Source organism: Aythya ferina (assembly GCF_964211825.1).
Source record: "Aythya ferina genome assembly, chromosome: W".
Lineage (NCBI taxonomy): Eukaryota > Metazoa > Chordata > Aves > Anseriformes > Anatidae > Aythya > Aythya ferina.
In genome coordinates this window covers 213917-239249 of record NC_140313.1, presented here as the reverse complement: position 1 = coordinate 239249, position 25333 = coordinate 213917, and the positions used below count along the sequence as shown (strand labels likewise).

The 25333-nt window shown below is 52.4% G+C and overlaps 2 protein-coding genes and 1 long non-coding RNA gene across 4 annotated transcripts; 1 reads left to right on the top strand and 2 right to left on the bottom strand.

The window, feature by feature from the left end:
- Positions 1 to 1589: 1589 nt before the first annotated feature.
- LOC311426507 lies at positions 1590 to 5049 on the bottom strand. 2 transcript variants are annotated; one of them, XR_014686791.1, is made up of 3 exons: positions 4545 to 5049; positions 3005 to 3195; positions 1590 to 2550 (listed from the first exon to the last, which is right to left on the bottom strand). It is a non-coding gene; the product is annotated as an uncharacterized lncRNA (long non-coding RNA). The 2 variants fall into 2 exon arrangements; XR_014686792.1 differs by lacking the exon at positions 4545 to 5049 and adding an exon at positions 3740 to 3927.
- LOC311426506 (gastrin-releasing peptide-like) lies at positions 4083 to 8909 on the top strand. Its single transcript, XM_084502870.1, has 3 exons — positions 4083 to 4467; positions 5390 to 5640; positions 8519 to 8909. Exons 1-3 carry the CDS (start codon positions 4320 to 4322, stop codon positions 8570 to 8572), a joined length of 453 nt encoding a protein of 150 aa, XP_084358996.1. The 5' UTR covers positions 4083 to 4319; the 3' UTR covers positions 8573 to 8909.
- Positions 8910 to 16833: 7924 nt separating this feature from the next.
- On the bottom strand, positions 16834 to 19312 carry LOC311426533 (retinal homeobox protein Rx2-like). The gene is given in 4 exon segments (XM_084502950.1): positions 16834 to 17670; positions 18402 to 18628; positions 18732 to 19039; positions 19041 to 19312. Coding segments are annotated over 4 exon segments (1143 nt in total). The 5' UTR covers positions 19196 to 19312; the 3' UTR covers positions 16834 to 17217.
- Positions 19313 to 25333: the final 6021 nt, after the last annotated feature.

Genomic DNA, 25333 nt, shown 5'->3' with positions numbered 1-25333 from the left:
ACACACCACCCCGCGCTCCACTGCCTGGCTTCTTGCCATCGTGGTGGAGGTGCTCCCAGCCACCACGGGGCCTAAGATGCTCATCTTGCCCGCTTTCTGCATTTGCAGATGGGAATTATTCAGCATCTTTGCTGTGCTTTGGCTTAGTTTTAATTGGAAGCTTGGGTTTTATGTCTGAAAGATTGTTTTTTTCTGCTTGAGATCTAGTACTTGGTTCTTTTTGCAGGTGTGTTTTCCATGTGCTGCGCTGCTCATTCACATTTGCAGTTCTGTTCTAGCTGCAACCCTGTTCTAGCTGAAAGACGAGACAAGGTACGCAGTGCACCAGTTCATGCCCCATCAGTCTGAAGATACTGCCATTTTCTCCTACTCCTCTAAAGCCACTAAGGACCTGGGGAGGGGGTTGTCAAGCTGCAAGAGTTTTTTATTGAAGAGATTCAGTTAGTTCATTTAATTAACCTGTCTGCCTAATTGCTTTGAGGCCACAGGCAAGCAGCATTACTCAGGCATGTGTTCCCCTGGGCCTAAGTCGTCCTGGACGCAGTGACACAGCTCACCCAGCGAGGTGCTGTGTGCAGGACCAGCTGCTCACGTAGCAGGCCACAGCCTGCCTCCTTCGAGCAGCACCCAGTGGTGCTGTGATAACCAACCGCTGGCTGTCGCAGAGTCCTAGTCTGGCCAGGGCCAGTGCCGCTGCTGCTCCCTGCCATCTGCATGCTCTGTGCCCACCAGTCCTGGGTCCCTACTCAGTGGTCCAGGTACAACTGTTCAAGCATTATCTTCTCTTCAGCCCACTGCAAGGCATGGAAGAGCAGGTCAGCTCACCTCTGCTGGGTTGTCATGGATTGGATTTGCCAAGGTGGCAGCCAGACATTCTGACAGAGGGTGAAGAAGGTCCTGTGAATGCCCTGATGGATGTTTTGATCCCCAAAGAAAGCCAGCTTTTCACCAGGCAGCTATATCTTACAGACAAATGAAGTAGAGTTTCCAGCGTGTCCAGCACATACTACAAACAATACGATATGTTCTGGGGTGTGTGTAAGCCTAGACTCCACAGAGCCTAGGCTCCTTTGGAAAAGCACAAGTCTGTTTCTGATACTCTCTGTAGATATGTTGAGGGCTCGATATTTAAGTTCCAACTTCATGGGTTTCAGTTGAGTGTTTGCATGAACCAAGATACATGTGCAAACTGGGGGACTGAAGATCTTATTAAGGTCTTTTTCTCCTGAAAAGAGCAAGGATAAGCTTCCACTGAACACAATGATGAGACCAGGCTGTCATGATGGCTGTCAGTATAAAAGCAAAGGTAGAACCTAAAAAGATTAACAGGCCTCTAGGGTAGCTTTAGTTTAGGAAAATTATTTTCCTTTTCCAGAAAGACCAAAAACCCTCTTAGTGGCTTGCTTCAGATAAGCCAGTTGAATGTTTGGGGTAGTTAACATGATTTTAAAATGTACCTTATGACAAACCCTGAAGATAAGGTTTTTTTTTGTTGTTTTTGTTTTTGTTTTTTTCTCAGCAAAAAATGTCCCTCAATTCAAAAAGTCAATCCCAATTAAAAAAGAAAAATCAAATCCAAGTTCAATCAATTCTGTAGATCAGTACTTTTCACTGTAATTTTAATGACCTAAAGAGCAAACAAATTAAGACCATTGTGCAAGATACAAAAATGGAAGTGCATAAGGAGCAAACTCAAATTAAAGTAACCTAACACAGGGTGAAATGAGATTTAATGTGAAGGCACATCCTTTAGCACATGAAACATACGAAGACATAGTATATATACAAAATCTGAGACAGGTTTATTTGTTTGGATAGTGTTTGTAGCAAGTGAGACTTAGGAGTGCTTGATAACAATCAACTGAGTAAGAATTCATGCTTTGGCACTGCTAGCCAAAGCCTGCTAACAGCATAGGCGTTGCACACAGCCATGTGTGACTTAGCTGTATGTGACTTTTTGATCAGAGGTTTCAACCTTGGTTTATGCTATTCATCAGCAATAAACCCAGCAGAAAGCAACAGAGGCAAAACCACCAGAAATGGCTGAAAAGTAACAAAAGCATCGTGTGGAAGGTAGCAGCAGAAAGCAAGTGGTTTCCCAGGTTATCCCGTGTGGCAGTGCCAGCAGCCAACCACTGCTCTGTCGATATCGGGCCCTGGCCCTACGGGGCCACGCCATGCGGGGCTGTGCTGCACCGTGCTGTGCTCACGGGCCTGGGGGCCGTGGGCCGGGAAGGCCAGGGTGGCGGGGAGCACGCTGGGGCCCCAGCACAGTGGCTCCAGAGTAGTAGGCAGGGAGGTGAGGACAACTGGAATGCTTTCAGTACGGCCACTGCAGCTTAGGGAAGGCAAACGTTTTGCTTTGCTTTCTTCTGAAAATAGACAGTTTTCTGAATTTTCCATTTCCTGTCTCGAATTGTGATGAGCAATTAGAATTTCCCACGGGTGGCAATGATGCAGCTGATCATCTGTTGCTCAGCACAGAGCACGTGTTTTCCATAGCTGTGCTGCAGGCTGCACAGTGAAACTCCTGATTGAGGCATGGAAATACTATTGTAAATTAAACAAGAATGCATAATTAATAACCAAAATAAAAGAATGAAACGCATGAAGCAGTAAAAGGAGATGCAATAAACTAAGACTAAACAAGGGAACAATTTAGCTCATACAGTAGGCCACACAATTGACTTCACAAGTGATTGTACTAGATAATTTGCCCAGTAATTATGTTAGTTTATACCCAAGGTAGTTTCCGTTAAGAAAGAACTATGGGTATAGTTCGGTTCTAGTTTTGTAGGGTCAGCTGAAGGACCTGGCAAGTCCCTTGCAGTTAGCTCCGTTAACTGTATCCTGACACATTTCTCTAGACACTAAACCAGCACACAAACTGTGCCAATTCCAGATGACTACATCCCTGTGTCTGTTCTCTTCTGGGACAAACAGCACATCAGGACTCCACATGCCTCTACTACTCATCCACCTTCCCTCCACCAAATCTACGTACCTGGAGCTGACTACGCTCTTAACTGTTCCAGTTCTTCGTGGCCTCCACAGTCCTCTGTTGATTCCTTCAGCGACTCACCCACCCTTTCCTCTTCAGCATCTCTTCAGGATGGAAATCCTTTCACCCATTAACTATCAGGAAGTCGGCCAGTTCCAGGTGCCTCAGAGTGCTGGAAAGTTTACAGGGTCTCTCTGCAAGGCAAGAATAAAGTCCTGCAAACCTGAGAGTCATATTCATAAACACATGTGACAGTAATTTCATGCAATGCTGAAAATTCAAAGGAACTCTTTGCCCAACATCTTTTTTCTCAATGAACTTAAAATGATGCTGTCCTTTGTGTTTTGTCATTTTACAATGGTTTCTCTGCCTCAAAAAAATGCTGGAGCAACTTTTTCCCGTAAGCTCTTCCAAAAGCCTGTCACCCCGTTCAGTCATTTCAGGCTAGAGCAGCAAATCAGTTCTGGGGACATGGTCGTGCTTTCTGTACGCAGGCAGATTCGTTTGGACCGTCGAGTCCTTCCAAAGGGTAGTGTAACGGAGAGGGAAGGCAGACACCCCGGCTCCCGGGTGCTGCAGCCTGGCCTGGCAGCTTGAGACCCCCCCGCTCTCAGACCCGGCCGCCCGCACCCGCGCTCCCTCGCCCGGCTCCTGCGCTCCCGCCGCGGCCCCGCCGCGCTCCCGGCACGGGGCGCCCGGCCCGCCCGGCCCGCCCGCGGCCGCCGCAGGGCAGCACACCCGCCAGGGGGCCGAGGGGGGCCGAGGGGATCTCAAACTTCTCAGAAGTTGCTGGCTTGCAACTGCTGGTTTACACTCGCAAATTACGAGCGAAATTGCCGGCGCTCCCCGCAAGTACGGGATCCCCCGGCGTCCCCGAGAGCGGCCGGGACGGGGCGAGCGGCCCCGGGGCAGCCGGTGCAGGGGCGGCGGCTGGGGAGGGCGGCCCGACGGGGCGGCCGCAGAGCCCCGGGAGCGGCGCCCCCTCGCCTCCCCCCGCCGGAGCGGGGGGGTCCGGGCTGCGTGCGGCCGCCCCCGCCCCCGCCGGAGGCAGGCCGAAGGCACGGGGGCCGGGGGCGGCCGCAGCCCCGGCCCCGTGAGGAGGCGTCAGGCGCGGGAGCTCCGCTCGCGCCCGGTCCCGGCTCCGTATAAAGGGGGGCGGCGGCGGCAGCGCTTGGCCCAGCCGGAGTCGGAGCCGAAGCCGGAGCCGGAGCCCGGGCGGGGGCCGGCTCGCAGCGGAGGGCGGCTCGACGGCGGCACGGGCACCGGCACCGACCCCGACACGGGCAGGGGCACCGGCAGCGGCAGCGGCAGCGGCAGGATGGGCGGCGGCGGCCCGCGGCGGCCCGGCGCGCTGCCGCTGCTGGCGCTGGCGCTGCTGGCAGCGCAGGGCGGCGCGGCGCCCCTGCAGCCCGGCGGCTCCCCCGCGCTCACCAAGATCTACCCCCGCGGCAGCCACTGGGCTGTGGGTAAGTCTCCGTCCCGTCCCGTCCCGTCCCGTCCCGACCCGTCCCGACTCGTCCCATCCCGTCGGGCTCCGGTCCACCTGCTGCTCCGCGGTCTCCGCGTCCCCGCCAGGGGCCGTCCCGTGGGCACCGCTCCCGGGAGCGCCGGGCTCTGGCCGGCACGGGGTGCCGGTGCCGGCACTTGGCGAGCGCACGGGCGATACAGGAGGGGCGACGCCGGCCGCGCCCGCCCCGGTGCTGCCGGCCCCGCCGTGCCGCGCTCCGCGGTACGGGGCTGCGCTGCACGAGGGCGCGGGTACGCGGTGACCGTGTCGCCTCCCGCTGCCTCCGTGCTCAGATCGGCAACCAGAGGCCAGCCCGAGGGCAGCTGGGCAGGAGCCGGAGCTCCCCAGCACCGAGGCGCAGCCGCTGCCCTGGGGTGCGCAGCACGGAGCCGGCCCCTCCCGGTGGTCTCCTTCGCAGCCCAGCGCCGATTACGGTTGCGTTTTAATGGCAGCAAAGCATGGGATGGCAAAAACGCATCCAGTTCAGCTGCTGGAAAGGCACTGGAGCGTAGACTTTAATATTAGAGTTCCCACATCCCACATCAAGGCAAGGAAAGTCTAAAACTTTCAGCTTCTCCGTCCAGTCCTTATTCCAGCAAATCTAACCAGGTGCCCCTCCCTAGCTCCAGGCAAAATGCGTGGTCATCTCTGCCCAGTTTGGAGAAACATTCCTTCTGCCAATGTAGGAAACCAGTTGTGCACAACACCGACAACATCTCCAGTCCCAGCTGTGCTTCAGTTTCAACATCTTCCCTGCTCTTCTCTCCCCTTCCCTCTCCTTCCCTCACACTATCGGTCAATTTGAACTTCCAGCTGATGTTTGAGCTATCAAATCCATGCCTGTCTGGGTGAATTTCATGCTACAGTCATTGTTCTTACAGGACATTTAATGGGGAAAAAGAGCACTGGAGATTTTCCTTATGGTTATGAAGAAGAAAACAAGATCCCATTTTCAGCACTACCTGAAAATATTAAGCAGCTGGATGACTCTCTGCAGTGGGAAGAAATGTCCAAATATTTGTTACGGCTGCTGGAAGGGAATGAAAATAAAAGTGCTCACTTCTCAAAAGGAGGGCTTCCCTGGTATACGAGGAACACCTGGGAGACAGATGACAATAGCAGCTGGAAAGATGTAAGTAAGACAAAATCTGTAAAAACATTCCTTAAAGTCAACTTTTGTGTTACAGTGACGTACTGGCTTCATCTAACTGTTGTGTTGTCCAGAAAAATAATAGAAATGTGCCTAATGCACTAGTCATTCAGTCAAGTAGGATTTTACTCTTGATTAGAAATTGTCAGTCACAGATTATATTGTTTATGAACTGATTTGCTACTGGGCATAAATTCGACAGGTGTTCAACAGATTGCAGTGTCCGGATTGCCTTCAAGTTGCTCGGTTGTTATATTCTTTTATTTCCTAGCACTTCGTGCTGAGATGACCACACCAACAGCAAGTTCTGTATCAACTCAGCAAAAACGAGCTAGTGTGAAAAACAGGCGTGCATGCAGAGAGAAGGCAAAGCATTGTGTGCAAAGCACATCACACCAGCTGTTCCCTTCTGTTGCCATTCCAGGTGCCATTATCATGTTTGCCTTCAAGGTGCCGCAGCCCCAAGGGATGGAGCAGCTGAACTGGAGGGTGTATTCAGCTCCTCGGTCTGCATTTGGCTCACGCCAAAGTCTTTTTCCCCCGGGCATCAGTTTTTCTGGCTGATGATGTGGACCACTACTGTGGTCATCTCTGGTCACGCAAAAAGAATCTGTGGCTACAAACAAGCTTTAATGTGCACCTAGGACCAGCCTCTTCCTCGCTTAAGTTAGTGTACTTATGAGTCCTAGTTCACGAGGTAACAAGGCTGGTACAAGTACAGATTTGGTACAAGTACAGATTCACCCCTATTCTTTTGGAAAATCCTGTGAAATTTACTCATAAGGATATTCGTGAGGTTTTACAGAAAGTAATCTGAGTCTAAAAGACTTATCAAGTAAACTGCAAAATGTACTAGAAAACTCCTTTCTTTGTAATGCACGAAATTCAGAAATGGTGATAGAGTTGCAGGATTCTTCTGGTTGACATTGAAACAGCATAGAAAGAATAATACACACCATTAAAGACATCAGTGGGAAGAGTTTTTTCTTCCCATATTCTACAGTGATATTATATAGTTAATATTCCTCAGCTAACTTCACCTTGGTCTCCCTCTTGGAATCCTAGCGCAGTGGTCAGTGAATATCTTGTCACTGACTTGCATAAGGATAAAGATTTACTCATTAAAGTAAGTTGTGCTTTTACGTCTCTTACACCACTGATATGAATGGTGTCCATATGTTTCTTTCTGGCTATGGCTTTATGACAGTGATGCTTATAATAACTGTGATTAATACTATCTAAAAAGTAAGATATTTATTGCATCCTCAGCTCTGCTGTGTGCAGCTTTGTAATCAAATTAGACAAACAAATTCCATTACATTATGTAAAGAGGGAAATATTTTGACGTCTATAACTATTTGGTAATAAATCATACTTAAAAAGGACAGATATTGCCCTTACTGAATTCTGTTCACATGTGTACTTTTACCCTAAATTAATATCCAGAGTTTTGGGGTCAGGCATTGAACATATACATGGAATAATGAGGTTATTGCCTTAAGTCTCCAGAATTCTCAAATGAGGGGTAAAATAAATATGTCTTTCCTGTAACTAAGACATAGAACAACTGGCAGAACCTCATTTTGCCATAGAACCTTTTGTTTCCAATGCATAAAGTTAGTTTGTCTCTATCCTGAAGTAAAGCATAATCATGAAAGAAGTGCCAAAGCTGTCCTTTCTGCCTGTTGGACACAAACAGCTGATTATATGCAGCCTAGAGAAGATGGAAGGTATTTTTCCCATTGGCTTCGGAAAGCAAAAACCCAGCACCTAAAAATCAAACTATATATCTATATACATCTGCTTGAGATCTGCCTTCCTGATGCAGGAGACCTGAAGATTAAATGTAAGCTTTGATTTTAGAAGACTGTGATAATTTCCTAAACCTTTAATTAATGGTAATTGTTACCTTTTTTAAAAGTGGCAATGTTTATTTAAAAAAATGGAATTCTGGTACATACGAAATTCGGACATACATATATGCAGTGACAGAGGAGTGTAAATGACCTTTGGATTTTGATTCTGTAGATTTTTCTGGATGTGAGGGGTTCCATGTTGAATATACTTGGTGCTTTATTTCATGGAATTTTTCAAAAGTAACTGATGTAGTTTAAATTTTGAACTTTAAATTTGAAGTCGGAAGTTACTACCCCCAAAGTCAGAGTCTGCAGCAGTAAATACAGATATTTCCTTCAGGTAATTCAATTCAGGGTCTTGTTTATTAGCTCACATTCACTCAGTGCATTCTTCACCACTGATGCTCACACTGTGCTGTACAGTTCTCAATAACAATAAAATAATAATCATAATTAAAAAACCCTTTCTAGCAGACTGAACCAATGGAGGATAAGTATCATAGTACACACATAGCCAAAATGGCCAAGAATTGATCATAACAGGAAATTAGGCTTAGGGTGGTGTGCCTGAGTTACTTTTTCCTATATTCAGTTAATGCAAATGAAATTAGCAAATGAAGACTTTGCCTGCTCTTTATTCAGTGCGTTAACTACAATTCAAGTAGTTAAAGGACAGAAAGGAAATCTCTTCTGCAAGCTGTTCTAAGTGCAAAAAGTAAGTTGGAAAATAATCTTTAAATTGTTTCTGTGACTTGGCTTTTTATCACTAATGAGACATTATATAAATGAGATGGCAGACTGAATTATTCAGGAGAACGACTTTCCTCGTACTTCAGAAGTTGGTTATTAAGCTAACTGAGAAAAATGAGGTCTGTTTTGGAAAGATTATTAGGAATTTGTTTTTTATTTGAATACACAGAGCAGCCTGTGTATTAGGCTTATTAACTTAGTGAGTGACTTTTGTCAGGACTCATCTATAAATACTATTTTTCTTTCTTTATTAGATGATGGAGTATTTGCTTCAAGTTGTGAATACGAAAGAGAACACTCCAAGCTGAAAGAAGGTCTCTAAACCTTGAAGAAATGGAATACTTTCCATAAGAGACTATGTTTCACAAACACTTGATTGTATCAGATAATCAACAAGGTTTTCTTTCTGTAAACAATATTTCCTTTGAGTAAAATATCTAAATACAAATATTCTTGTATGTTTCAGCAATGACTACACTCTACTTCATTTTAAAGGTTGCATTTTCCCACTTGAATGGCTTTGATATGCATAATTGTCATGGAAGGGTCTTCCAATTAATTATACAACGTCTATCTAATCAGTTCATCTCTTAGTTTAAAATTACATGACATTTCAACATTTGCAATAAATAGTTTGAACGAAAAGGCCGAGTTTATACTTTTATTTAATAAAATGGAAATTGGCTGTGTCATAGCTAGTAACAAAGACACAATAGAATGATTCACTTTCCACTGAAGCTCTTCTTGAATTGCTCCCGGGCCTGTCATTTTGTTCAATAAGGGGGAGCTGACACTGCCTTCTCAAGGTAGCTCTGCACCAAGTGCAGGGAACGCGATGCACTGCCACGGCAGGCAGCAGGCAGGTCTGCTGAGCGATGCTCTGCCTTGTTTGACTCAGAGGCGAAGTGGCAGCTGAGCATGTTCCCCCCCCACATGCACTCCTACAGATGTGACTAGCAGGTCCAGCACCTTCATGTTTCCACAGGAGTCTAAAGGAAGAACATTGCCTCCCAGGAGAACAAGTGAGTGACACCTTTTGTGGGGCTACAACACATTTTAGCTAAGCAATGCTCCTTGCTTACTTGTAGTTTTCAGTACACAACTGGACAGTCCCTTCATCAAAAACCCAGACAAGGAGATAATGTGCTGCCACCTCTCAAGTGAGAGCACTGACAGACCAGATCGTAAGGATGAGGGGAAGCCCAGCACAAAGCAGGAGAAGCAGATCTGGACAAAGATCTATCTTTAGCGTAGTTTCTACCTTCCTTGGCCCACGCTGTGGAGCAGGAGTGTTTGTTCAAGTCATGGGCTCACAGCTGTGCCTGTGTGATGCAGCTACAAGAAGGATCTGGAAGTTTTGGTAATAGACTGTCTCATCATGACAGGAGTAACAGACCTGGGTCAGAGAAGAATGAATAAGAAAGAAAACGGTGCCTCCTAAAACAGCAGTGCCACAGTCCATGAGCTGTTTACTCACCACAAGAGCAGGGGCACCAGCGTTTGCTGTTCATTAAACACCAGAGCACAGGCTGAGCCACTGTGTACTCGGGGATAAAAGGTTAGGAGGGTTAAGGAGAAAGTAGGCAAGAGAGAACAGGACCTGCACCGGCGGGACCTTGCAAGGAGCATGCCTGCAGAGCAGGGCACTGCAAGGTGGCCAAGATGTTAGGCAAGCACAGGTCAGAGCCAGATGTCAGAGCGCCCCATTTTTCAGTACCACTACTGAGGCATCTTCATCCCTTTCGGAGCATCAAGCCTTGTAGCTAGTGGTCTGAACACATCTGAATCTCTGATGCAGTTGTTTAGGGACTTCTTAGGTACACCGGTGTGCACTGACTGCTGGGGAAGGATCTGGAAAAGGCATCACTGAGACACTCAGGTGTGAGCTGGCTTCCACATTGCCCACTCTAGGTTCAGGCAGCTGTGAGCAAGCCCAGCCACAAACCATGCATCTGAGATGCATGACTGATGGCAACAATGGACTTCAGGCACTCGCAAGCTAGCTGTGCAGGTTGGAGAGATCTCATGATGGGAGCTGAGCAATGAGGCCGACCAGGCTACAGAAGGCAATTCACAGTTTGGCACTCTGTCCAGGCAGTGGGATATACAATATCCTGCTCGTTCACTGGTATGCCCTCCTTTGGCATAATTGCATTTATTGCATTTCCCCCCTTAAGAGGATGGAAGATTTGGCTTTAGGACCCTCTCAGTTCAAGGCTAGTGTGAACCTCCAGTTTCTGTTTGAGCGACACAGCTTTTGGGGATATTGACTGTGATAGCAAACAGCATCTCCCGACTCTTCTGCGGGCCGTAGCGGACCCCGGCGGCTCCCCCTGCCCGCCAGGCCGCACTCCTGTGCCGGGCGGTGCCGCAGCCCTGGCCCAGGCTGCCCAGAGAGGGGCTGGGGGCTCCTCGGGGTGGTCTCCAGCAGCCGCCGGGCCGTGGGGCTGGGCACCCTGCTCGGGGGGCTGCTGGGCCGGGGGACCAGGGGCACCCGGGGGAGCCTCCGAACCCAGCCGTGCCGTGTACCGGGGAGCCGACCACGCGGCGCATCGGCGAGGCGCCCGCCCTGCCGCAGCACGGGCCCGCCTCACGGACCGCCGCGGCCGCCCGGCGGGACGGGCCCGGTGGCGCAGCTCCGCCCGGTCCCGGCAGGGGGCGCCCCCGGCCAGCGGATGCCTCGCAGCGGACGCAGCCCCGGGCCGCGGCGCCCCCGGCCGCCCCCGGCCCCTCGCCGTGCGGGAGAGCGGTCAGTAGACGGCCGGTGGTTACCTGCGCGCTTCGCTGCAGGTATCCTGGGCTCCAGGGCAAATTCCGGGCACCTCAGCGAGCATCCCAAATTAGGACAGCCGCGGCGGAGACCCGGTGGACTTACCTGCTGGCCCGGGGCGTTTGTCACTCGAGCCTGCTTACCGCTTCCCATTTCTCCTTTTTCTGGCCGATCACCGCCCTGCCCTAAGACAGCGTGAGACCTGGCCCGCAGGTAGGATTGGCACCTCAGCGAAATCGCTCTGCTCTCATGGCGTTCCAGCCCTGCCTCCCCTCCCTCACACCACACGAGGCGGAAGGATCTTGCTCAGCATGCTGCAGCTCAGCCAGCACCACGCACCCCCAGGGCTATGATGCCATCCCTGGAAAGTTTTCCTTATACATCTGAATCAGTCGTCCCTCACCCTGCCCTGTCGGTGGTGAAGGCAGAGTGGAGGAAGGGGTTGAGCCAAATCAGAAGGGCACTTGGGAAGGTGGCTTTGAGTTTTCATGTGGCCAAAGGCACTGAAGGCGTGCGTGTGTTGCACACCCAGGAAGGAGAAGAAGCCTAGCCCAAAAGCCGAAGCTCCATCCAAAGGCTCAGGCAGTCTTCGTACAGACTCCAGGTGGGATCCAAAGCACAGCACCTGCTGCCACCAGCAGCCTTGGCCTCTGGCTGTGGGTCTGAGGGAGCAGGGCTCTCTCTCTTGCAAAGCCTGTGTGGTATGTGCCTGGCCTGTGTGGATGGCTCAGGCTACCCGAAAGGGATCCCAAATGTCACTAAAAGCATATGCATAGGTAACTCAGTCGTACCATCCCTGTCTGATGACTGGGTAAGTCATGTGTCTCTGAGACACAGTTTCTCTGCGTGTTAAATGGCACTCTCCTGTTCCACAGAGGCAGCATCTAATAAACTAGAAAGTATATGGCAGGATCTTGCAGGGAGGGGGTAGGGGATCAGCATGTTTATGATGGGTTCACCATAAACACTAGTTTATGGCATCTGCATAACCCTCTGCAGATTTGCCTGCCATACAAGCCATGCTGTGTTTGAGCTATTCTGCAGCCAGCAGTGGCATTTGAGCAGGAGAGGGCTGCTGGTGGGCCAAACTTTCTGAGGAGCCATTTATTTAAAAACACGGCTTAAAACTAGCATCCCCTCCTTGGTATTCTGGGTTTGTCCAGTGTTCTGTCTTACTCCTTGCAGCTGCCCCCTCTCTGAGAAGGATTCAATAGAGAGACATCTGACCTACCTGAGATGGTCAGCAACTGGAACACCATCCTCTTTGTTTACCCCAACACTCCCTTCTTTGAGTATCAGTTGCCAAAGCTTCAGTTCTTGCCATCCAAATTCCTACTGCCTACAGTTAAACTCTTTCTTGAAAGTCTTGCCCAGCTGAATTTAAGTTCTTTTCTGTACAAGACCAGAGCTTATTTCATGGTTCTTAGTGGGGCAGAAATTTCATATGCCAAAGAGATGACAGCCACATGTCAGCCAATTTTCACATCATCCATTGGCAGGACATGGAGATGCTAGGAGAGAGGAGACACAATATTCACTGTGCCAGAAAAGTTGGTAATGTTGTCAGGGTGATAATGTCCTAATCAGTATCTCCTTCCTTGCTTTTTATTCTGCTCTCTTTTGTTTGATTTATTCCATCATTTGCTCCCATGACGGGATTTTATAAATGGGTACTCAGTGGCTGACAAACTATAATGAAGGAAGTCAATAAAGTTTCAAGTTTATATCCCATGGCATCAGTGACACAGGACAATGCTGACTGCATGGAAGAAAGAATTTGAATGTCTGGCCCAAGAACACTGTAGATGAAGGAAAAACCCTTGAATTAATGCCTGTTGGAGCTGGATTTCACATTATGTCCCAATAGGAGGTACCTGAACGTTCTTACTTGCAACCCCTGCCAGATGTAGCTGAGGCAGCTGGAAAGAAGAACCTTCAGGTCTCCATCTCACCTGCAGACACTAACAAGTCCTCAGCAGAGGAAGGGAACAAAATTGCCCCAGACTCCCACAGCCCAGAAAAGAAATTTGAACTGTGACTGAGCTCTGTGTGCTTTCATCTCTGGGGCTGTGACCTGTCATGGCTGTAGAGCAGACACCATGGCCAGCTCGCTGCTGTAGAGGGGTGACAGCAGGGTGTACTAATGAGTGCCAACCTACATGGCCACATCTCCTGACACCATCCATCAGGGACTGAGAGAGCCAGTCTTGCTTCACTGGAAAGCAGCTGAGCCAAACTGTGGGTCAGAATTCTACTCAAATAGGTCAGGATTCTTTGTGAGTTTTCTTGAATACTGACAGGATTTTGAGCAGGGTTGTGAAAGAAAAGAGATTAGAATATACTTTCTGCTGAGAAATGGTGGCATTGAGACCAAGTTTCATGATGACATTTTATTTGTAACTACTAATTCAGAGATCTTCAAAGCTCTTGATGATAATTGTCTTCTCTCCTGCATAGCTCATGCTATTGACCTGTACAAAACTTTACAGAGCACTTCTCTATATTAAGCCTGGGATTTCTGTCTGGGTAAAAGCAGCCAAGCCTGATGGAAAGACTTCTCAGGAAAAGCTGTCCGCCTCTCCACATTTCATATCTTAATGAGAAATCACCCAGGATTAACCTCATTTGCAAGTGGAGAGATTGCTACAGGTGAAGCAGATGCAGAGATGGTGATTCAATTTTACTTTTCCAAAATTCTGAAGCCAAATGCACAGTGGGTGATCTCATGATCTGTATAATATGAATAAATGTATATCTATCCATCCTCTCCCCAGGTAAAAAACATGAAGCTCAGACAGGTCGTGTGGGATTTACCTGGAAATGTATTGGAATGCTTTGCAAACATAGCTAGGGTCCTAGCTCAGCCTGTTCATTCAATTAAAATGCAATGTGGAAGGAAAGGGGAAAGAGCTCCTCAGCTACTGATACTGGCTGCCTTCCCCATGGCCAATTTAACTATGAGTAATTCCCTTTTGACCGGTAGCAGACATACACTGTCTTGCTTCCCAGTCCCAGCAAGGTTTGCCTCTCCCGGCTCATCACATCCCCTGAGCAAGGAGGTGCGGTACCTCCAGGAGAGCATCTGTGCACATCTGTGTGTGTGGAATGGTGGCAAGGATTTGTCCCGCATGTACCGATCCCTCCCAGGAGTCTCCCGGGGCAGCCCCTGCCAAATGCCCCGTAACCAGGACACTGAGTGAAGACCAGGCCACACTTCTGAAAACTCTGAGTGTTTACAGCTTCACCCACCAAAGCCTACACACTGCCATGAGCGGTTACCCTACCAATAACCTCAAGTTACTATCCAATAACCTCAAGTACCTGTTCCCATGTCCTGGCCACCCTGTCCTACAAGTCCACTTCTCTCAAATGCCATGGTTAGCATAACAACCTTTTCTGTCTGAAATTGTCTCCATTGCAAGGGCGTAGATTTCTTAATATTTTCACTTGCTATCTTTTATTGGTGTAATTTTTCCTTAGAACTTCAGATGTTGCAAAGAAGTTTAATATAGACACTAACAATACTAGCTTGTTAATACAATTTAAGCAAAAGAATAAATAGATCACTCAGAAACAGCCAGGCTAAGAGTCTTAGCAAAGTTAGAGTAAAGAAGTGGTTAAGGATCTAGATGATTTAATCCACTTTTAAGAAAAGGTTTTACAGTGAGCAATTAGATGCTGGTTAAGGAATTAATCACTAATGGGTCATTAACTCTGACTGCCATTGTACAGTTAACAAGCCGAGGCAGGATTATTAGACTCAGCACCCAATTAAGGAGGAGAAGATATTTACAACAAACTGAACAAATGAGCTTTTAAAATGGAATGGGACAATTTGAAAGAAAGTGTAGGAATACAGGAAACCAGACAAGGTAGGAGAGAGATGCAAGTTCTGTCCCTTTATTGGTTTTAAAAATATTTACCTCTCTGTGACCACTCATGTTTAGCAGATTAGAATGTTTCTTTTTAGCAATAAACTTGTCACTTTCCTTGAAGCACACAACTGATCTTTGTGTGTAGATAATCCATTGCAGGGTTCACATTTACAAAATATAAAAAAGACCTGCTTAATATCCAAGTAAAAGAACAATTGACACAGCTTGACATAATTACCATTTTTTGCTTGCAGATTTTGGATCAAGAGCTTGATAAAAGTGAACAGGTGTCTTCACTTTGCTGTCCTGTCGCTGTCTGTTATTAGTGCTTGACTCTAAGTTACTGAGCGTCAATGCTGATTCCGGTGCTGAACAGAAAGTCAGGGGGTCTTTCACGTGGCTTTGCAGGACATAGGAGAATAGGAGGCAACAGGGAGGGAGGGTAATAGCAGCAAAATGGGGGAGAACACCACTGAGATCTCGGGGTTTTGCTTGCTAATCGTGAGCAAGAAGCACGGGAAACAGGTTTTGGGTGACAATTAAATGCATTCATGTGCAGGAGGGTTTTAAGCCGAGTAACACCAAGCGGGACTGTTCCTGTCCCTGGGGTACCAGGGTGTGTGCAGCCTGTGTAGACATCTGTTAATGCGTGTCTTCTTTTGACGCAGCCCAGGTGTGCAGGCACATCACAAACACGAGGAGACATCTCTCCCTCACAGCCACCGGAGGAGATGTGCCTTACTGCAAGCCCCGTATTCTGGGCATCCTCAGCGATACAAAGCTCACCTGTAAAAGGGGCAGCGGGGCACACCTACATGCCCCCCAGGCCAGCACGGCTGGGGAAGGGAAGCCCGGACACAGCATGGGGCCTGATACAAAGAGGCAGGCTGGATGCGCACAGAGGCCAAAGAGGGAGGGAAAGGCGTTTTCAAAATAAAGGGATTCTCATTATTATCTGCAAAAGGAGCTCTCCAGACAACGGATGGGGCTGCTGTGGAGGAGGCTGTGAAGGGATGTTTAGAAACTGCTGTCTGAGGTTAAAAAGCTCCCTGAAGTGAAGCTGAACAAAGCTGACATACTTGTTTCTGACAGGACTCTTAAAGATACGCACAGATTGTGAAAATATAATTAGAAGCCAGCCTTTGTCTGGCCACAACGAGTGGGAAATGGTGAAAGGAGAGGTCTCCCAGTCTGCATTGAATCATCCCCAGGACACAATGAGGACGCTTGTGCATCCTTCTCCCTTCCCTAATGAGAAACGTTAATTGCCACAACCTCCAGAGTGTGCAGAGCGCCCCGTGCCCAGTGGAGGAGAAGGGATGTTTCATTACAGCTTCTCAGCCCCATTACGGGCAGTAACGGAGATAATGGAAAATAAAGATGCCGCAGATTTAGTTTAGGCAACTCGGGAAGGGTGCTGTGCAGTGTGGGGTGAGCGCGGCCCAGTGCCTTGCCAGCACCCCAGCCTTGCCAGGCCAGCTGCCCCAGTCAGCCCCCACGCAGCGGCTGGGCTGAGGAGCCAGGAGCCTGCAGGACCTACCGGACCCTTCTCCGAGGTGGTGGCGTGGGCTGGCAGCCCAGGATGGGGGCAGCAAATCCCATCCCACCCCGGGCTGTCCTGCTGGGTGTGGGAACGCTGCAGCTGGGCCCTGGTGGGACCCCGGCCACTCTTTGCAGAGCATGGAGCCACTGGCTGGGTGTGCGCCCGTCATGGGACCACACCTCTGGCCCCATCAAGAGCCCCCGGCAGTGACTGAAGGGAGCCACCACAGCCAGGGGCAGGGGGAAGCATGAGACCCCCAGCAAGGCTAGGCTGCAAGGAGGGAAAGGGCCACGGCCAGGCCAGCGGCTCCCCACCACACGCCAGAGGCAGCGAAGGACCTGGCCTGGGCAGCCCCCTTGTGCAGACACACAACGCACAGGCTTCACACCAGTTGTGGCATTTAATGGTGCAAACAGAAAACCCTCCCCAGATCACACAGGCCTTGGTTCCCAGCCACCCTACGCCGCTCTTCGCCCTACTTCAGCTTTTATTGCAACTAAAGCATCCAGCCAAGAAGGGAGAACGAAAGAGATTTTTTTCCTAAGCTATGATCTGACCCCTAACTCCGCAGGGCATGTGGAAAAGGAGATTAAAAAGACCACAAAATACAAAGCAAGCCAGGGCATGGGGAAAAAGCTGGTGTGAGGGACAGCCCTCCGTTGTCAGGTCCTTGTCCAGGGGAGTCAGAGTGGGTCAAGGGCATCCCTTGGGCATCCCGGTACCAGCCTTCCCAGTGCTTTTGTCCCAGGTGCTGGAAGAAGGAGCTCAGATCGTCTGCCAGGGTTTGCCGATGGACTGGATGTGCTCCTTGGCCTTCATCCGCAAGGCAGCAATGCTGGTGTTGCGTGGGTCCGCCTCGTCCAAGGGGAACTTGTCCACAAAGGTGGCCCCGCACTGGTAAGGCGGCGGTGGCCCCATTGCCCCCAGGGGCTGCAGCGCGTGGGTCACGGCCGGAGAGTTCAGGAAGGGCGGTGGTGTGTAGCTGCCAGGCAGGCTCTGCGGAGAGGCCACAAAGCCAGGCAGGCTCTGCAGGGCCGTGCCGCTGGGCACAGGCGGGCTGAGCCACGTTTCCAGGGGCAGGCTGCTGCTGAGGGGGCCCATGGGGGTCGCCTGTGGTGAGCGGTTGAAGGAGAGTATAGGTGAGTCCTGAAGCTTCATAGAGGTCACCTCCAGCTTCTCCTGCCGCCGCCACTTGGCCCGTCTGTTCTGAAACCACACCTGCAAGCACAGCCGTGTTAGCCAGGCACCGCTGCCCCCGGACAGCGCTGCCACTGCCACGGAAGGCAAAGGCTTCCCCGGGCACAGAGGGAAACATGAGATGGAGCAGAGGGAATAGAGCAGGGCAGGGCAGGGCAGGAGAAGGCACCGAGGCAGGAGCGGACTTGGAGGTGCTTCCCCGTGGGCTTGGGGAAGAAGCGTGGTGAGGGCCCTCTGGAGACACCCTGCCGCTGGCCGGGCACGGGCTGTGCGGAGCCACCTTGGGGCCGCGCCGCTCCCGGCTCCACCGCCCGGCTCTGCCGCCCCGGTGCCCCGGAGCGGGACACGCCGCTTAACCGGCGGCGGCCAAACGCGAAACGGCCCCGGGCTCCGCCGGTCTGTGCCTGCCGCGTCGGGGCCGTGCGAGCGGGGCCGGCCGGAGACGAGCCCGGAGCTGCGGCGCAGCCCCGCGCCCCGCGGTGCCGCTCGGCCGGGCGCCGGCCGGGGCTCCGGCAGCGGCACCGGAGCAGCGAGGCCGTCGGCGCGGCGGGGCTGAGCGCCTCCCGCTGCCACGAGTGAGGGGCCGGGCCGAGCCGGGCCGGGGGCTGCCGGCGCCGGCAACGCGCGGCTGCGCCGAGCCCGGCCGGGCCGTGCTGCACCAGCACTCCCGGGGCCGGGGCCGGGGCCGGGGCCGGGGCCGGGGCCGGGGCCGGGGCCGGGGCCGGGGCCGTCCGTGCGGGCGCGGGCGTTACCTGCACGCGGACCTCGGGCAGGTTGACCTTCATGGCCAGCTCCTCGCGGCTGTACACGTCGGGGTAGTGGGACTTCTCGAAGGCGCGCTCCAGCTCGTGGAGCTGGTAGGTGGTGAAGGTGGTGCGGTTCCGCCGGTGCTTCTTCTTGGGCTGCTCCTCGTCCGACGGCTTCCCCTCGCCGCCGCCGGCGGGCAGCTCGGGGCTGGCGCTGCCGGGGCAGTACGGCTCTGCGGGGGGAGAGAGGCGAGTCAGCGGCAGCGCGGCCGCCCGGGGCGCGGGGAGAGCCGCCCGCCCGCCCGGGACCCGGCGCCCCTCGCCCGCCGCGCTCACCTTGGAAGCGCTCGGCGCGGCCCTGGCGCTCGGCCGGCGGCGGCTCCCCGGGCATCTTGGGGAGGCCGTGCCGGGGACCCCGCTTGTCCGCCTCCTTGGCGCTGCCGGCGCCGCCGTCGGGCGGGAAGGGGCCGAGGAGGCCGTCCTCCTTGCTGAAGCCCAGGATGGCCTCGATGCTGTGCAGCCTCGACGGGTTCCCCCCGGGGCTGCGCGCCGCCGGAGCCGACAGCGAGAAGGCGCCCTCGGCCATGGCGAGCGGGGCGCCGGGCGGGTGCATGGGGCGGCCGGCCCGGGGTCCCGGCGCGGCGGCGCTCCCGCCCGGCCCCGGGGCGGCGCGGGCAGCTCTGGCACGGCGCCGCCCGGCGGGCTGGCCTCCTTGGGGCGGGGGAGGAGTGCCGGGGGGCGGCGGGCCGGAGGGAAGGCGAGGCCCCGCGCCGCTGCGGCCTGGCGGGGGGGCAGGGCATCCCCGGGGCCCCGCCGCCGCCGCCCGCTGGCCCCCCGCCCCTCCGGCCCCCCCGGCGCCGCCGCCGCCCCCGCCTCTCCCCGCCCCGCCGGCCCCGGACGGCACCGGGCGACGCCACCCGAGGCGGGGCTGGGCGGCCCCCCGCTGCCGCCGGGGCCGGCCCTGGCCGGGCGCCCCGCCGGGCCCCGCCGCCGCCGCAGCCCCGCGGCCGGCCGAGCGCCGTCGGAAGCCGTCGTGGGACAGGCGGGGGGGAGCGACCCGGCACGGCGGGGCCCGGGGCGCGGGGGCCGCTTGGCGGTAGCGCGGAGGACGGGCCCGGGGCAGAGGCTCCCGGAGCACCCCCGCGCACACGCTCCTCGCCCCGGCAGCTCCAGCCCACGCCTGTCCCGCGCCTTTGGAGGGCGCCTCGGCCGCGGAGGCGGTGTTCATCTCGGACGAGAGGCGCGAGGGGGCCGTGGCACTGTCCCGCGGCTAAATGCAGAGGGTGAAAAGCCCCGGGGGTAAAAGCTGCTGCTGTGGTCCCCCGACGGGGTACTTGCCCTGGGTTCGGCAGCCTTCCAAGTCACGTTTACTGCCCGGGTGAAAACGCACGTGGGCTTTTTGGGAGGATGAGCTCCGGAGGTATCGGGGCGGGGGTGGTGGTGACTGGGCTCAAGTTGTTGGTATCACTCCCGAGAGGACAGAGGACGACAGGCCATGTGAGCAGAGCCAATTCGGCAGCCCAGTCCCCTGCTGAGGGAGTGGGGCTGGAGGCTAGAAGGCAGGACAGGGTGCATGGGACATCTACAGTTTGCTTTTGAAGGTGAGGTGGAGAGCTGATCCCACACCCTGCTTTGCACCGGGCTTGGTGGAGGACATGAGCTCAACGCAGTCCTAACTGGGGAACAGCATCGTGTCTCCCGCCTCCAACTTACTTCTTTCTGCATTATTATTTTCCCTGCCTTTCTCTTTCCTTCTCTTTATCACTTTTTCCTGCTAGCACCTGCCCATTTCTTTGAGGTACCAACCATCTTTTGTCCCAGCTAAAGTGACAAACACAAAAGCGTCAAAGTGGTTTTCAGCCTGCATTTAGCTTCAAAGATGCTTCCATTTCGAGCCTGAGGAGGGTGTATGTGAATGAAAAACATTGGTACTGCTTCTTCCAGATACACGTGCTACTGAAAGGTATGGCTTCTTCCCTCAGGATATCTTCACTCCATCTTTGTGTCTTCCTCCCGATTGGCAGCGTTTGCTTCAGCCCTCGCCCACACCTTTTTAAGGTTTATGGTCTGATGTCCCAAAGTTAATTTCTTGTAGCTCAGCAGCTTTTCCTAAACGTTCCAGGTGAGGTCTGCCCTCACTGGCTGCTTCCAGGGAGAGTGAGAGGGGGGGTGGGAGGAAGCTCAGCCATCCATTGGCAAAGAGGGAAGAGGCCAACTGAAGAGACAAAAAAAGGTTAGTGTGGCTTTTGTGCACGATATAAAAAGCAAGTCAATACCATTGTAGGGGCATTGGAGGGTACTCAAAGCAATCAGCCAGGGGCCATTGTGTTCCTTTAATCTACATGTGTATTTCCCAAGAACTCCATTAGCGAAGATGAATGAACTGTGCAATGTCCCTAATTTCTTCTAATTTGGAGCTGGGTTTTTATGGCACTCACAACCAGCACTAAACATGCCTGTTCCTCCAGAAACCCTGGGCACACTTGGGAATCCTTTTTGCTTGTTGTAGCACACAAACACACACACACACACACAAAAAAAAAAAAAAAAAAAAAGCAAGGAAAGCAAGGTGAGATGAAGCAGCATAAGCTTTTCAGTCAGACCCTGGCCTGGCAGTTAAGAGCCACTAAGGGTATTGGATCGTGGCACAAATGCAGCTTTTCAGGTTCCTGTCAGAATTGGCAAATACAGGAACAAGACTCAGAATTTTTGCTATTACTTCCAATGTGACATACAGCAGAAGACTTCCACCCCAAAGCAGGGTGCACATTGCACACCGTACATGAGAGACCTTCCTCCCCAGTAGAGCAGTCTCCTCCCTCCTCAGCAGTAGATCATTACAGGCGTACAGAAAGTCTAGAGCCGTTTTTGTCATTGTTTTTGCAGAGGAGTGGAGTTGCTGAAGGAAGCAGCGACTCCCTGGGTCAAAACATGTAAAAATATGGAAAAAACTGTATTAGAGCAGAGACCAGCTCTGTCTCTTCCAGCTCTGGAGCTGCCTTTTCTCTCTTGCCCTGCTTTATACATGCTGACTTCAGTGCCCTGACACACACACACATGAAGCATCAGATGGCACTGAGGAGGGAGGTTCTGACTGCAGCACAGAAACTCTGATGGTTCCTCAGAAACTCTGATGGTTCCTCTAATAGTCAGAGACTAACAGAGAGAGTTTAGGGTGGTGAATGAAAGGGGGGCATCTGAACATTTCCTTTAGGGTCTAATGCACTGGCTGCTAGCTGAATCTCTGTTGTCACAGTCTCCTGGGATATGTCTCATAGGTATGAAGCCTAAAAAAATCGATGGTACGTCACAGCTTCACAAAGACCATTGCTCTTTGGAAATGTACAGGGCAATCAGATCTGAGAATATTCATTAGGTAATCAAGTAGGTGCGATTTATTACTTGTCTATCCAAAGGCGGCCCCTGATCCACCACCTTTTTAATTTATTAATATTAGTTTCAATGCATTATTGCAACAGTTATTGCTGAAATTATGTTTGGAAGCTAACAAGAATTCTTGAGATGGAGAATCTCTAAAGTGCAGCTGTCCCCAATGCCTACTTCTGGTTTATGCATAATGAAGACTAAATGGGAATAGTTTTGAACCTGTTGATGCTGTTAAGAGAAGTGTACTGGATGGGGCTTTGCACAGTGAAATTGGCACCATAAAATGCCCCAGATTCGTGTTTCCTTTTCTCTTGTCTTTATGTCAAGCCGAAATAATTTGCTGCCTTGTAGAGAAGACATCTGAAGCTGAAGTCAGTCTGCAGGTGAGAAATCATTCTCCAGACCAGTGATGTTCAGCAGGGACTGCCACCCTGAGAGATGAACAGGACTTTCAAGGTCAGACAGCAAATCGACAATGCAGGGGGAATATTCATCCAGCAGGAACCTGTACCCTGCTGCAGTTTGCATGCTCTGAATCACATCACAGATTGTTAAAAGCTATAAAAACTGACTTTGCTTCTCTCTCTGCAGAAGTTTGCAGTTCAAGAATCTCTTTGAAAGCATGATGTATGAGAAAGCTGCTGCCTCCCCATCACTTCAGCACTTGTACCTTGACAGTCACCTCCTGATTCCTTTCTGGTGGGATTTTTCTCCTCCATCTCTAGGAAAGCTTTTTTTTTTTTTCCTTTTTTTCTTTTTTTTTTCCCCACCAGGACAGAAACCCCAGGGAGCACTGGCTGGAGTGAGCTGCTGCCAGTGCTTGCCTCGGTGGTGGGCACAGGAGCAGCCATGGCTGTGGCAGGAGTGGGGGTGGCCACGTCAGGACGGTAAGTGGCACGGGCCTGGTGCAAGGGCTCAGGCTTTGGGTTTGCCATGCTTGAACATCCCTCCAGGGCGGGGGAGTGGAGGTTCATGCTGTAAGGCTATATTAATGAAATCCTTCTTTACTTGTTTTCCAATTAGCCTAATTGAATTCGGATTGCTTAAAAGTGGGCACCAGAGACATTTATCTTGATGGGATGACGGCCTTGAGCTCCAGCGATCCTATTAACTGTAAGAACCCAAATCCCAGGTAGGGCAGGTCCAGCAGTAGCTCCCATGTGACCTAACGCCTTTAATCTGCTCCTCTTCCGTGCAGCTCACACACACACGTGCACATACAGCCATGTACTCATATGCACACATGCGCACAGGTGCATGCACATATATACACGTGGATTTGCACACACATGCACAAAACACACATACACATGCACACACAGACAAGCACGCACATGCAGTATCTAACTCTTTAGGTTCCAGCAGCCTTAGGAGAAAGATTATTTAGTGAAAGACCTTGGAGAAATACCTTACTTTATTGTCCTTACGAGTTCACAGAATCAAAATCCCAGACTCACAGACCGGTTGGGGTGGGCAGGCAGCTCCTGGTCCCCCCAGCCCAGCAGCCCCCCGAGCAGGGTGCCCAGCCTCACGGCCCGGCAGCTGCTGGAGACCTCCCCGAGCAGCCCCCAGCCCCTCTCTGGGCCGCGGCACCGCCCGGCACAGGAGTGCGGCCTGGCGGGCAGGGGGAGCCGCTGGGGCTCCGCTACAGGGCTGCCGCTGCGCCTGGACATGGGCAGCACTGACAGAAGCCTGCTTTTTCATCGCATCATCTCTTCAGGTATTTATGTAGATAGGTGTGTTTAGACACACTGATGTATTTATATACATCTATTTATATTAATTGAGTCAAATTGGTGTCAGCATGCTGCTTGCCTGCCCTCTGTGCTCCAGGCTCCCCGTGAATCGTCCCCAGGGCTAAGCCTAATGAGCTGTGGGGAGGCCTCAGTGCTGAGGCCCTGCGAATGCTTCACCCCTGAGAAATGCTGCACCCCTGAGGCTGATGGCAGTGCCCAGCTCTGAGGGATCCCTGCACTCCAGAGGCCACACTGGCTGCTTGGGGATGGGGGCAGCTGGGAGTGGTGCAGGCCCTGCCGTCTCTGGGGTCCGCTGGTTTCACCCCAAGCCTGCTGCCCTTGCCCACGGGTCACTGGGAGCTTTCTGTGGTGGAGGTGCCGCCTGGCAGTGGTGGTCCTGGGGTGCTGGCTGTCATGGTTGGGCACTGTCAGCCCCTCCATCCTGCCTGCAGCCCAGCAGGGCCTCAGCACCACTTCTGCTGCCTGCCACCACCACTCCTGCCTTCTAAAATAAGCACATGGCTCCTCCAGACAGCGCCCGGGGCAGCTTCCTGAATCCCCAAACAATTGTGGGAGCCAGGACAGCTTTTACCCCATAGTTCTGCAGCTGCTGTGGGAGGATGGGGACAGCTGGTGCCAGAGGGGTGAGCTGCACCGTGCTGCCCAGGGTCAGCCAGCAGGGCAGATTTGCGGCCAGGCCCTGGCCATCATGCTGACCCACACAGAGCTGCTGGGGCAATTTGGTGCAGTGGCGCTGGCCCCACCAGCCCAAGGCACACCTAGTGCCAGCCCGGGAGCAGGCGCAAGCCCTGGCAGCCCAGGGAGGCGCCAGTTGGAGCGGAGGCCATGCCGGACTGAGAGTTTCTACATCTACAACACTAAAAATGGTGCCAATGGCAACCCAGGCTGCTCCAGCAGCAGATCAGATTGGCTGTGGCCAGCACCAGGGCCAGGCAGCGTCCCCTGCCATGGACGGGGTCCCTGATCCATCCCACGCCAGCCCCCAGCTACCTCCCAGCCCCGCTTGCCTCTGCTAACCCTGATTTTTTTTTTTTTTTGAATCTCGTTAATCACTTGTTTGGTGATTCTGACTGTACTTTCTTCTCTGACCCTTTAAACCGTGAAAATGCTGATCCTATATGTGCTGACGAACTTAATTAGCTCCTTTAAACCACCAGATGCTTTCAATAAGATTTTCTGGATGTCCCAGGCACATTTTAATTCAAAGGTCAAAAGTCTTAGACTTGTTTACTGTGGTGTTTTAGAGATAAAATAATTCACCCTGTAAAGTAACAGAACAGTGTGGAGACACCTACCAGCTTTATATAAATACAGAGGGAAGAGTGTTTTCTTGGGGACTGCGGTGGGGGAAATGTTTAATAACAGGCTTTAAAACAACTTTGCAACTCAGATTTGAGCAGTCATTGCCAAGCTTTCTCAAGAAGATTGCAAGCAGCCAAGAACCCTCCTGCACAGAGGTGTCCCATGGGCCAGCATCTGCCACCTATGCCCGCCTCTCCACTGGCAGCTCTGGCATCATGGCCATCTCCCAGCTCCACCAGCTCCCAGCAGGATGGGACCAAGCACGGTGCACAGCTGGCAGGGCAGGGACTCTCCAGCCAGGGCTGAGCCCTGCTCTGCCTCGTGGAGGCACAAGGGCAGCCTGCAGGTGCTGCCTGGATTCACCGGAGAATCCAGACGGCCAAGCAGGCAAGGCACGTGGCAGGTTCTGTGTCTGTTTGCCCCTCGGCACTGCCGCCATGCAGCTGTGGGTGACTGTTGTCCCACTCTGCAAGGAGAGGTGCTGTCCAAGTG